The sequence below is a fragment of the Salvia splendens genome, unplaced genomic scaffold (genome assembly GCF_004379255.2).
Source record: "Salvia splendens isolate huo1 unplaced genomic scaffold, SspV2 ctg345, whole genome shotgun sequence".
Classification (NCBI taxonomy): Eukaryota; Viridiplantae; Streptophyta; class Magnoliopsida; order Lamiales; family Lamiaceae; genus Salvia; species Salvia splendens.
The window spans coordinates 13,540-28,213 of NW_024598988.1; the positions used below are offsets into that span (position 1 = coordinate 13,540).

Genomic DNA, 14,674 nt, shown 5'->3' on the forward strand with positions numbered 1-14,674 from the left:
TTGAATTTGTTTTTCAAAAATAAAATTATAATGGATAAAGTGTAAGAATGTCTAGTACAAAATGTATATTTAAAATAATATATAGAAATAATAGATTGATATAATAGTCCCTATGGCAATGCCATTATATCTCTAAATCACTACCCTTAACAATAATACTATGAAACATTCAATCTTTTACACATAAGTCAAATAGGAGTTATTCAGTTTGCATGATTTATTCCAGTATTAAATATGTAATGTGTTCAATTCATGAGATTCAATCCTATAATTTAATCTTAGATGAATAATTATGAGATAATTAGTCATGACTAACTATATATGACTAAAATAATCTCACAACTCAATCCTAGATTATATTTTGATATTACTTCATTTTATTTAGGAAATCGAACACTACCTAGGAGTATTAATAATCGTTGGTGATTGGTATAGAGCGTAAAGATTAAGGTTAATATTATTCATATTTTATAACAAATGAACTGCACATGAAATTCACAAATTTGTGTAAGAGCATACCAATTTTTTCTAATTTGATTTTTCCAAGAAATTGAAATCCATAAATTTTAAGATAATGAAAATTAAAAATTGTCTACACATAGTGTTCGATTTCCTAGATAAAATAGTAACAAAATATAATCTAGGATTAAGTTGTGATATTATTTAGTAGGAGGATGTTAGCTATGACTAATTATCACATGACTATCTATTTAGAATTAAGTTATAAGATTCAATCTCATGAACTAATTAAACATAATATAAATTTAATAATAAAATATAATCTTATAAACCGAACCCTACTAGATTATGCATGGGTTACTTTTTATAATTTTATTCAAATATTGTTAAAATATTGGTCAAGGGCAATTCAGTCATTTCTCAAAAAAGAAAAGCAAAACAGAGGTTGAGTACTGTTTTGACTCTGCGCTTCTAGGGTTTTAGAAGTAGTCTCCGAATCTTCACAGAGTTGTACACGGTGGATCTTCGGTTGTACGTTGAAGAAACTCATCGACAATGGACAAAAGTATGCTTGGAGATCTGGACTCTCTTCCCGATGAAGACAAGCTCCGAATGTCTTCCATGATCGACCAGCTCCAAATCCGCGACAGGTAATTTACATTTGCGTGTCTACGCGCGCCGATTTACGGTTTTCTGAAGTATTTCGAAATTGAAAACGAATTTCGTGGTATTTATATCAATGTTATACGATCTTCAGCATATATTAACTGTTTACATCTCATCAGAATCGCAGTTTGTTTGAGATTTAAAAACTTGTGCATTGTGTTAAATTTTGGATTCACTGATTGATTTTAGTTTGGCTGCGTCATTTCGTTTATGAGCTTGATCTTGATATGGAAGTAATTAGATAGTTGCATTATGCTTAGCGCTTCTGGGTATTTCCTAAGTACTATACTAATTTAAGTAGACTTGTTCAGCTCTGGTATTGATTCATTCGGTTATTTCATTTGCAAACTCAATTGACTAGATTTTTTTTGTTCTTTTAATTTATTTTGATTGCAAAATGGGGTTCAATGGCTGATTCATGGTGGCATATGCTAGGAAGTTGTGGAGGGTTTGCAAACAATAATTATCGAATGGAAGTCTAGATTCATCCTTAGATAATATTGGAGAATGTAACTCTCACATATGATAGTTAACTATCCTACTGGCTTATGTTTAGATGGTTGACTGTAATTGATTTAAAGTCATTGCATCTTTTATGCAGCCGTAATTTACGAAATGCCAATTGCTTGCTTTAGATGGGTATTAACGGTATTAAGTATTGATTCTAATTGGAGTGGGACTGTGGGAGTGGTCATGAGCATTGTGATATGGTTGGATGGGTGAGAGTTGTCTAGTATGCAAGTCATTTAATCAATCAAACATAGTACTATATAATTTCACCAAGTATTGCAACATGCATTTCTTATCCCTTTCTTCATCATGTACTATTAGTTACCTTTTTTAGTTTACTATCCCCTGCATCCCATTCTTGAATCTATGTTAGACTACGTGAGTTTCTTCATTAATCCTCTTACATAGTTGGTTGGCCCTGCTTTATTCTCATTTCTGAATTTGAGCTATGTATATTATCCTTTTGTCCTGGATTTGATGTTAGTAGAAAGCCCATTTTCTTTCTATGCCATAATATAGATGGAGAGCCCTAACTTATTTTAAAAAGCTGCTTTAGGGAGCAAGCAAGGCTAATAGTATGTAATAATGAATAATGATCCGTCTCAAGCCTATTTTATAAGGCATCCAATTTTTCAACTTTATTTAGTTGTATTAACCACTGAATCATACTCTTCTAAGGATCTAGTTTTATATCATTATGTTTATTACCAGTTTATGTAGTAGAAGATGTTTAGATGTTGATGTTTTCCTTCTGGAACTTAACTCTATAAGAAGTGTGGGAATCTTTTCCTACAATCATGCTAAAATGACTTGGAAAATTTCACGGTCTTACAAATCCCACATTGTTATCACATAAAAGTATGGAATGACATATAAGTGGGACTCAACCTATTACCTTTGCCCATGGTCTTGAGTTGAGTTAGGGCTCCCTAACTTATAGAGTTATGAGGTTCAGTGTTGTTAGGGTCGCGGGGCGCATCGGGTCGATGAGGTGAAAATTCGGGTCGCGGGTCGACGAGTCGACGGGGTCGAGAGACCCACAAAGCTAGGTTAATTTTTTTGCCTTTTAATATTAAATAAAATAAATATATTGCTCTAATGTTTATAATATATCAAATAATATAAATGTAGATGCAATTCATGTGAATATAGATAAAATGGAAAATAGAAATGATCAAAATATCAAAACAATTCATAAGTTCATAACACAATAAATAATTAAACAATTGTCTTAAATTAATATCTTTTAGAGACTTTAGATAACAATAATAATAATAATAATAATAATAATAATAAATAATGAAAATCAATAAATCTCCACTCATATTCAAAAAATCATAAATTACAAATTAAACCTAAATTTATAACTATTTAGATGCAAAATTAATAATTTAATTATAATTCTCAAATTAATATAGTAATTTATAAAATGCAATTTTAAATTAAACAAATAGATAAAGCGCAGCTGCAATTCTCTAAGAAATTAGTTATATAGTTAAATAAAAATGAACTATATTTAATTTAATTAGAACATCACAATATATTTAATTAGATTTGAATGTAATTTTGATTGGTAATTAAGGTATTTTTTTATTTAAATAGGAACTAATCATATTTAAAGAATAGAGAATCTTGACACCAATATTAATACTAATATTAAAAATGAAGGTGGAAGAAAATGATTATTAACTTTTATAGGTCCTAGAAGCCCTAGCTATAGCTTCTGCCTACTTTACTTTTAAAATTTCTTGTCTCGGTAAACCCCCTTCTTCTCTCTTCATTCCCATCCCTTCTTCTCTCTTCATTCTCACAGAGTCACAGACCCATTTCTGAGCAGCCATGGCCGAGGATCTTCTTCTTCCAGTCGCTCGCCCCAGCCGCTCGCCCCAGCCGCTCGACCCAGCCGCTCGCCCCAACCGCTCGACCCAGCCGCCTCTGCCGCCCCGACGGCGACCCCTGAATCTCGACCCACCCACCCACAATGGGGCGACGTCGGTCTCGACCCTTGCGACCCGCGACCCAAGCGCTCTCGGGGCGCGATTTTAACAACACTGATGAGGTTGGGACATATTTGTTGATGATTATGCTTTGAATCCATTGGGAAAAATTGTGATTACAAAGACTTGAGAGTGGTCTCTGTCATTAGCATCAAGGAATTATAAGGGTTAATTGTTTGTAGGATAAGGATTGCCAAGTTTTATGGTACAACATCATATGTGTTAGGATCAACACACAAGGCTTACACACTCTTGAATAGATCACACACACTCATTGTAATGTGAAGTACTCACACACTTATGCAGAAAACTCACACTAACACTTTAGTATTGAAAGTAGGTGGTTTCTTGGAGAAACTGGAATCTCTTATTGAATGAATTCATCTAACTACATACAAAACGAATCTGAGCTATTTAAAGCTCTACAAATCAGGTAGCAACTGCTACTAACTAACTACCCCAAGAATCAAGAAAGCAAGAAGAATAACTGCTACATCTTAACTAACTAACTGCTGCCCCAACGGCTAGTTTCTTCTAGGCTGTTTCTTTCCTTGATCAGCCTTTAGATTCTCTTCTTTCTTCTCTTCTTGCAACTGAGTGAGCTCACTCTACTTCTTACAATTCTCCACCTGAGGGCTCACCTCAGTTCTTACGGCAAACATTGATCAAATTCTTACAATGATCAAACTTATCAAATTGTTACAATGATCAAACTTATCTCTACACAGAGATTTAGTGAGCATATCTGCTGGATTGTGCAGGGTGTTAATCTTTATCACCTTCACTCTCCCCCTTTCAATCTCATCTCTAATAAAATGCAGCCTTATGTCTATGTGCTTGCTCCTTTCATGGAAAAACTGATGTTTAGCCAAGCACATAGCTGAGCTGCTGTCACAATGAATCACCATTGTCCTTTGGTCAAAACCAAAATCTGAAATAACTCCCTGGATCCAAAAGCTCTCCTGTACAGCTGTAGTGAGAGCTATATATTCAGATTCTGTTGTTGAAAGAGCAACACTTTGTAGACCTGATTTCCAACTGATCACAGTTCCAAACATGGTAAACAAGTAGCCTGTTTGGGACTTCCTGGTATCTAGGTTTGTAGCATAGTCTGCATCACAATAACCCTGCACAACCTCTTCAGATTCACCTTCCCAGCTAGTGAAACACAATCCCCAGTCACTGGTGTGTTTCATGTACCTTAAAATCCACCTCAGAGCATTCCAATGCTTCTTCCCCGGGTCAGCCATGAATCTGCTAGTTACTGATATAGCATGTGCAAGATCTGGTCTAGTACAGATCATAGTGTACATGACACTTCCCACCATACTAGCATAGGGGATAGACTCCATCTCCTCAGCCTCATGTTTAGTTTTAGGAGCCTGCTCTTTTGAAAGTCTAAAGCTCTGGGACAATGTTGATGCAGATTTGGCATTCTCCATTTTGAATCTCTGCAAAACCTTTTTAATATAGTCAGTTTGCAGCATCCACAGCTTCTTGCAGCCTCTGTCTCTCAGAATACTTATGCCTAGGATCTTCCTTGCTTCTCCTAGATCCTTCATTTCAAAACTGGACTTAAGATCTTCCTTAATTTTCTGAATTTCAGCCATAGAAGGTCCTGCAAGTAGCATATCATCCACATAGAGTAATAGATAGGCAATAGGAGTTTTTCCTGCCTTCTTTATGTAAATGCAATCATCATACTCTGACTTGGTGAAGCCAATTCTCTTCATCTGTGCATCAAACTTTTTATTCCACTGTCTGGGGCTTTGCTTAAGCCCATAGAGGCTTTTCTGTAACAGGCACACCTTGCTTTCTTCTCCAATCTTCACATAGCCCTCTGGCTGTTCCATGAAGATAGTCTCTTCTAGGTCTCCATTTAGGAAAGCAGTCTTCACATCAAGCTGCTGTAGTTCCCAATTTAGCTGGTTCACAACTGCCAACAAGATCCTAATTGAAGTGTGCTTAACAACTGGAGCAAACACTTCATTGAAATCAATTCCTTCTTGCTGTGTGAAGCCCCTAGCCACCAGCCTTACCTTGAATCTGACTCTATCTTTGTCAGTGGTCTCAATCTTTCTTTTAAACAACCACTTACAACTTACCAGCCGCCTTTCCTTACCATCTGTAATCAGCTTGGATTTGTCCACCAAAATCCATGTTTTGTTCTTGAGTTAAGACTCTATCTCCTCATTCATGGCTCCAATCCACATTTCTCTGTCTTTACTCTTCATGGCTTCTTTATAAGTGAGAGGGTCTGCACCATCAATGCTTTCTGCAGCACATAGGGCATAGTAGACCACATCAGAGAACTTTTCAGGTGGCCTTGCATTTCTTCTGTCTCTATCCCTTGCAATTTGATACTCCCTGGTGGAGTCAGATGTAGACTCACCATCCTTCTGCCTGCCCTGAGCTGGAGCCTCATCTTTCTCTGAGTCAGACTCACTTCCTGAGTCAGTAGCTCCACCTGCTCCTAGGCCAAGCCTCATAGGCTCCACCTTGAAGAAATCACCCTCAGTTTCACTGGAGTCCAGCTTTTCTTTCAAGTATGGCATCTGATCCTCCAAGAACACCACATCCCTGCTCACCAACACCTACTGCTTGCCATGCTCAATACACCAGAGCCTATACCCCTTAACTCCCCTCTGATACCTTAGCAATATACATTTCAGAGCCCTAGCTTCAAGTTTACTTTGCCTAGCATGAGCATAGGCTGTACACCAAAACACCTTGTATTTTGAATAGTCACTATGGGCTCCATACCACATGTAATCAGGAGTCTCAGAATTAAGGGCAGTAGATGGACATTTATTGATGAGATAGGCTGCTGTATACACAGCCTCACCCCAAAACCTGCTGCTCAGACCAGAGTCAAGTAATAAGCACCTTACCCTCTCTAGGATAGTCCTATTCATCCTCTCTACAACACCATTTTGTTGAGGATTATTAGGAACAATCCTGTGCCTCTTCATACCCTTTTCTTTGCAAAACATATCAAATTCAGCAGACAAGAACTCTAGGCCATTGTCAGTTCTTAAGCATTTCACACTCCTTCCCTTCTCTAGCTCCACCTCCTTACACCATATCTTGAACTTTGCGAGTGTTTCTGACTTTTCTTTAAGGATGTACATCCACAGCTTTCTAGTATAGTCATCAATGATAGCTAGATAATACTTTCCTCCACCAATTGAACACACAGGTGAAGGCCCCCAAAGATCACTGTGTATATAGTCTAAAGGGGCTGTAGATGAGTGAATACCTGTAGGATAGGGTGCCTTCTTTGCTTTTCCAAGTATACACTTCTCACAGGGGTCCATTTTGCTGAGATCTCCAGAGATTAGGCCTTTCTTGATGAGTTCTTTTAAGCTCCCTTCAGCTGGATGGCCTAGCCTCTTGTGCCATAGCATTGGGGAGTCCTCTGACACTGCATTGCTCTCTCCATCAACAGCCTTAGCCTTTAAATAATAGAGGATGTGCTCTCTGTCAGCCTCCATCATCACTGCATCTCCAGATTTTACAAACAATTTTCTTTGACTCATTAATATAGTGAACCCCTTCTGCTCTAGCATTCCCAATGAAATGAGGTTTCTCTTCACTTCTGGAATATACCTCACTCCAGTCAGGATCTTCACAGAGTCATCTTGTAGGCTTAACTTTACTTTCCCTATCCCTTTAATCTGGCAAATATGGTTATTACCTAGCACCACAATACCTGATGCTTCTTGAAGATCATGAAACCAGCTTCTATTGGGGCACATATGGAAGCTACACCCCGAGTCCATAATCCACCTGTGACTGACCCCATTGTCACTAATATTCATAAGTTGAGCAGGGGGTCAGCACCTTCCACACAATCAGATTGGTTGTGGCCCTCAGAGGCTAGCTTTCTCTTCCATGCATGACAATCTTTCTTCAAGTGCCCAGGTTTCTTGCACCAAAAACATGCCTAGTTTCCTTTAGAGCATCAATGCTTGAGGGTTTTGAGCCCTCAAATTTCTTCTTGAAATTCTGCTTTTTGAACTTCTTCACATTCAAGGCCTCTGCAGCTTGAACATTGGAGCTTGCAGAACCTCTGGTGGTAGTCTCCTGGAGTTCTTTGGCCATCAAGGCTGAATAGACTTCTGCATAGGTAATAGGCTTATCTCTCCCATAGATGATTGCATCACTCAATTGGTCATAGGTGCTAGGCAAGGCATTCAATGTGAGGATGGCCTTGTCTTCATCTGAAATCTTGACATCCACAGATCCCAGATCATCAATGATCTTGTTAAACTCCTCTAACTGCTCCATGATGGATTTCTCTCCAGAAAAACTATAGGCATAGAGCCTTTTCTTGAGGTACAGCCGGTTAGCCAAAGATTTGGCCAAATAAACTTCATCCAGCCTGTCCAAGATCTCCACCGCAGTCTTGGCTTCTTGAACTTCCCTCAAGACTTTATCTCCAAGGCACAGAATCACTGCAAAGTGTGCCTTGAGCTGCATCTCCTCCATCTTCATTTGTGCTTTATCATCAAGCACCAGAGCCTTTCCCTTTTCCTCAGGTTTTGAAAGCACTGCAGCCAAGCCTTGTTGAATCAAAACCGCCTTCATCTTCATCTTCCACAGGTCATAGTCATTCTTGCCTGTGAATTTTTCTGCATCAATCCTTGCTGCCATCTCTGAAACCGTTTGATCTTCTGCAAATCAGCTTCAATCTTCCCACAGACGGCGCCACTTGTTAGGATCAACACACAAGGCTTACACACTCTTGAATAGATCACACACACTCACTGTAATGTGAAGTACTCACACACTTATGCAGAAAACTCACACTAACACTTTAGTATTGAAAGTAGGTGGTTTCTTGGAGAAACTGGAATCTCTTATTGAATGAATTCATCTAACTACATACAAAACGAATCTGAGCTATTTAAAGCTCTACAAATCAGGTAGCAACTGCTACTAACTAACTACCCCAAGAATCAAGAAAGCAAGAAGAATAACTGCTACATCTTAACTAACTAACTGCTGCTCCAACGGCTAGTTTCTTCTAGGCTGCTTCTTTCCTTGATCAGCCTTTAGATTCTCTTCTTTCTTCTCTTCTTGCAACTGAGTGAGCACTCTACTTCTTACAATATGTATGTATGCGTTTTTGTAATGGGAGAAGATAAATTTATTGCTGCTAAATAAATTGTTAAAACCGCTCTTTTCAAGCTATATAAATTACTAGCTCAAGTATTGTACTATTGTTGTGCCCATGTGGAATCTAAAAAATAAATAATACTCCCTCTGTCCTGCAATAAGCGAGCGTTTTTTTGGACACAAGATTTAAGAAAATAATGTTTAGAGGGTTAAGTGGGGTGATAATAAAGCAAGAGAAAGAATAAAGTAAGAGTCTAATTGTGTCATATTTTGCCAAAAAGGGAAAGGGCTCACTCTGGGTGGGGCGTCCTAAAAAGGAATACGAGTAGCTTATGGTGGGACGGAGGGATTACTTTTTAGAGGAACATTTTAGATCTCATCCATTGTTATATAAACTAAATATTAAAATAACAATCCTCACTACCAACTTAGGGCATGATTGGTATGATAGGATGGGATGGAATGTGTTCCTACTTCCATTCCATTCATTTGTTTGGTAACTGTGATGGAATGAATGGCGGAATTGAATTAAAATGTAAAGGAAATCCAAAAAAATTGTCATTTCATTCCCACCCTCATTTATTCCATCATACCAAGCATGGCCTTAGGCTTTTAGATGAGGTATTCACTTGGCATGATATAATAACTAGGCCAAACATTATGTTTGAGTCTCATCTCATCTCACATCCAGTCATATATTCTAACACTTTCATCTGCAAGGGTTTGATAAAGTTCTCATATTAGTAGTTTTCCACCAAGATTATTAGTAGGATTTTAAAATTTATCTTAAATTTGCAATTCAGGTGCTCTTTCAATTTTTGAATAATTGGCTTATTTATAGAAGTAATAATAACCCACCTTTTCGTTCTGCAGTTTAAGGATGTATAATACACTGGTGGAAAGATGCTTCACCGACTGCGTGGACACATTCCGACGCAAAACTCTGGATAAGCAAGAAGAGACTTGTGTTCGCAGGTGTGCGGAGAAGTTCTTGAAGCACTCTATGCGTGTCGGCATGAGATTCGCTGAGCTGAACCAAGGTGCTGCCACACCAGACTAAAATGTGCTTTCTACATGTGAATTCGAGGGCATTCCCTTTAATAGTTTTGAAGATTTGTTTTTTGTTAGGAGCTGTTACTAATGCTACTTTATTTGGACGCAATAAGGTAAGAGATATCGCTCCCTTTACAAGACTCCCTGCAGCATAATCTTTGCTGTTTTTCTTACGTCAAATATTACTACCATATAAAATTTCTATATTTGTTTCTAAGGTGCATTTTTCACTTTGTAATCATGGCATTTAATAAATCCAAATAAACTTGAGCTTTTTTTTCGTAGTATTATAGTTTGAAGTTAAAGTTGAGCTCAGGTTATTTTGTGCAGTGGTATTTAGCAATGTAACGATACCCAAGTTTCGTTTGTTTTAATTTAATTGAATTGCAGTTAAAACTTCAATATATACAATCATCATTAGTTATTAATCTAGAGACTGGTATTTCTTACTTTAGCACTTCTAAGCTGAATCTTTAATTACTACAGCATTAAAACTGCTCTTTTCTGTCGATGCGTAGCATTTTATTTTTCATAGACGTTTCAAGACTAAAAAAAATCGCATTACCTGCAAAATAATTTTCATATTTTCTTTTCCGGCTGCAAATATTTATCTTACTACTACTATTTACTGGTACTATTTTTGATAAAGTGGCTCCACATTTCGTTTTCCACTAACTCTTTTTGTTCACGTTTTATTACAAAACTAATACTACTTGATATATAAATTAAGATTCATATTCTATGAATTATTTTCCATTTTTTTAATTTATTAAAACCTGAGTCGATTCTAAGACAGTTAATTACCAAAGGGGTGAATATAATTTTAGGAAAAGAAATACTAGAATTAGTAGTAACTTTTATATGCACTTCAGCACCAGAAAGAAAAAATTATCCTTTTCCGAAACTACCCCTGCCCGCCGTCGTACGCAAACGCCACAGCATACCCGGGCTAAGGATATTACCGGTATTATTGGAAATTCTATAAAACCTCTCCCCTCAAAAGCTCAAAACACAGAGCAACTACAAAATTCCAAAACCCTAGCCCCAAATTGAACTCTTTCGTTTTTCCTCTCAAGAAGAAGATTTAATGGCGGATAAAGCGACTTCTCTGGACGGTATCAAGGCCTTTTGGAACTCCCAGGTTCACGATCCTGCTAAATGGGATCACAACGTGGTAATTTTACTGTAATCGCTTCTTTTTTCAATGTTTATCTGTTTTTTCAATAATTTTTCTTTCACGCTGTTGGCGTTTTGATTGCATAAGTGCCTTTACTGTAAATTTCGTTATTATATTAGTTTTTTTTCCGATTCGATTCCTCCCGGTAGTTGAATTGGCATTTTATGATTCCGTTAGTTACCTGGATTGACTTATGTGTTACCCACAATCGAATTGGTTGGTGGCTTGTGGGGAGATGAAATTCAATTTGGATATGGAACATTGTATCTTAGTGTAAGCAATATTTCGATTAATGAAGTGATAGGCTGTTAATTGAAGACATAAAGAGAATCATTTGAGCTCAAAATATGATCTGTAATGAGTATGTGTTGTTTACAAATGATCATATCTGCATTTATATATCAGCTAATCATAAAGGGGAAATTTAGAAGCCACATTATCTACTGATGCATAGTATTTTGTGTATGAGTTTGAGTCTGAAAAATAATGAGGACATAGTACTTTTCTGTGGATATAGTCTTCTGTGTATGACTTAGAGTCTTAGAATTGTGAGAAGGTATCTGTGGATACACTGTTTCATGTATTAGTTTTAGAGTTAGCATAATGAGAAGGTAGTTATAGTGTTTTAGTATGTATGAATTTTGGATTGTCCTTTGAATGTTGGAGGTGAAGTGAATCTGTGAATGGCAATTAGTGGTTAGTGAGTTGATATTGCTCTTGTTCCAGTCCTTTCCTTTCTGCAGCTTAATCTTAGGTCTTCGGCTGTAACTTCATGCTGATTAAAATTTGGTTTGTGTTAGTCTTGTTCTATTTGGGCAGCACTATTTCATTGCTTATGCTATTTGTGTTACAAATTGCAGAAATTACTCCGTGCAGTAGGTATTTTCGCTGGATCTATTGTGTTGATGCGCCAGTATGGTGATATGATGGCCATTTGAGAGATCGGGCAAGGAGTCTGAGCTTCTTGTTGGTAGGATGGAGTAGTTGGATGCATGTTTGCTTTATCTTCACTTTACCCCTCTGTTTACGATCTTTGAATGCATCGCCTTTTAGACTAGCAAATTCATGGAAGAAGTACTTCACTTGTAAAATTTTGATTCAATTCTACTGGGGTTTTATGTGACATGGTAGTATTTTCCTAGCATTTATGTCCCCCCATCCAAAGAGAGTGAGCAAAAACAAATTTTCTACTATCCCTTTAATTGTCTCACCTTGGGTGAAATATTTATGTCATTAAGTCAATCCGTTCACTAGTTATTGCTCAAACTATGACATGGTTATTAGTCAATCCACACACTGCTACATTTATATGGTGGTTGCAACGTTGCCTCCAACCAACATTTCAACTTGCATTTTATTTCATGAACATATTAGGCATTGATAATTTAATGTTAGTTGGTGGAATAGTTGATTTTATGTATTATCATAAAAAAATACATTTTTCTTCCATACCACAATCATCTTATTTGATGCCCACAATACCAATTTCTTTCTAGGATAATTACCCATCACTCTTCTTTGTATAATAAGTTAATAACCTTGTAAACACTTTTCTTTTATAAAAAAAAGTATACATCTTTTTTACGTAGTTCATTTACACATCCACCAATTTTCACCACATATTTCTTTAAATATATGTTGGTCAAACGTTATATATGATTAAAAAGTTTGCTTGAACTAATTGCACACCCACAATAATGTAAATGATAATTACTACTCCATTCGTTTTGAGGTAATGGAAGTGTTTCATTCCAGCACGTGATTTAAGAAAAGTTGTGTTAATTGAGTTAAATAAAGAAAGAAAAAAGTAGGAAATGAAAAATGTAGAGAGATGGATAAAGAATAAAGTAAGAGAGAGTAAAGAAAACGAGAAGAAATATGTTGACTTTTACTAAAATAGATAATGACTCACTACTATGGAACGTACTAAAATGACAAAATGACTCAACTACTAATAATGGAGGGAGTATTTTAAAAGATATAAATGCTAATTAAATGTGCTAGTTTGTGTAGAAATACTAAATGAGAATGATGTTCATAGATGATACCCACACGATAGTATACTACTAGCATAGTAATGTTATCTCTCCTTCTCACAAAAAATAATTGCATTCTAATTATTTTTTTGGATTGATCTTTCACTGAATAAATTTGGAATTATAAAGTTTGATTAATGTTTTAAAAAATTGAATGTTTTAATTAATCTTATATTGAATTAATAAATTCATCTAAACAACTAAATATTACAGTAAAACATTAAAAAAATATTATCACGAAATAATGCACTCCCTATCACTTTATCATAGTCCATATACATATAGTTCAAAAAACATCTGTAGTGGTTTAAAATTTAATGTTAAACTTGAAATAAAATTTTAAATAAGGTGGCGAATTCACTGAAATAGCATCAAATATATAAAGTACATTGTACCCTCTAATATTTTGACATACTCCTATATTTTTTGCTTAAAACAAAACTACTTAACTCCAAGAGAGATTAATAAGAGGAAAGTGTGGTTCTCTTGAAGTTTTATTATTGTTTTGTTTAAATTAATATGGCAAGAGAGATTTGGAAAAATGCGTTTAAATTAATTTGTTATGTATTGTGTTAATTAAAAATTGTACTATCTTCATCCACTAAAAGTAGATAAAGTTGTACATGACACGTACGGATTTAAATATGTACTGTTATTAAAGTAAGAGCATCTTCAATAGCGGCGAGCGCACCGGCTAGCCGATTCTTGGCGCTCACCGGTCCGCTCGCCGAACCATTGCACGTCGATTCCCGAGCGCTCGGCGATGCGCTCGCCGATCTCCTGGCCGCCATTGCAGGCTCCAGATCAGCGAGCGATCGACGAGAGGGATTTTTTTAATTTTCGAAACATTATATATACGCGATTTGCACGCCATTTTCATTTGCACCACTTGTTTTAACGAGTTTTCTCGCTATCTTAATTTCTGTACAAGATCAACAACACGAAATGGAGCACAACAACGAGCCTACTCCAGGGACGAGTTGGTCTCAAACTCCGATGGTGCCCGCGGGAGGTGGATGGGGTCCGATGCCCGGGTACTACTACCCTTGGCAGCAGATGATGCCCGGGGTGGCATCCGGGGGTGGTATGCCGGGATGGCAGGGGATGCCGGCGGGGTCCGGCGATGCAGGGCGGGTAGGGGGGACCGGGGATGCAACCCCCTATGCTGATGATGCCGGGGTGGACACCCGGGATGCAGATGACGCCAGGGTACCTGGGGATGCAAGGGACACCGGGGTACCCGGGGATGCAAGGGACACCGGGGTACCCGGGGATGCAGGGGACGTCGGGGGGGAGTTTGTGGCTGGGCTATTCTTATTGGAGATGCTCTAAGAGAGATGAGAAAGAAGTAAGAGAAAAGAAATGTTTGTGGATTGTGAGGTCTACATTATTAATAGTATTAAAAAGTTTAAAACTTTCTAAATTTAGAAATTTATCTAATTTTGATGGACGATCCAAAATGATAAAACCGATCTATATTTTATGAACGAAGGTGGAATATTGCAAAGATATTATAATTTTCATACTAATCAGTATGCACACTACTATACCAGTAATATATAAATAAGTTAATTTTAAGTTATCTTTGATTTTAAATGTTAGTACGAAAGTATCTAAAATCAATAAATTGTGATAAATTAAAACTTTAACTAAAA

The 14,674-nt window shown here is 36.8% G+C and overlaps 1 protein-coding gene across 1 annotated transcript; it reads left to right on the top strand.

Annotated features, from left to right (window-relative positions):
• Positions 1–911: 911 nt before the first annotated feature.
• LOC121789819 (mitochondrial import inner membrane translocase subunit Tim9) lies at positions 912–10,023 on the top strand. The gene is made up of 2 exons (XM_042188179.1): positions 912–1,109; positions 9,627–10,023. The coding sequence occupies exons 1-2, from the start codon at positions 1,015–1,017 to the stop codon at positions 9,811–9,813; spliced, it is 282 nt and encodes a 93-aa protein (XP_042044113.1). The 5' UTR covers positions 912–1,014; the 3' UTR covers positions 9,814–10,023.
• Positions 10,024–14,674: the final 4,651 nt, after the last annotated feature.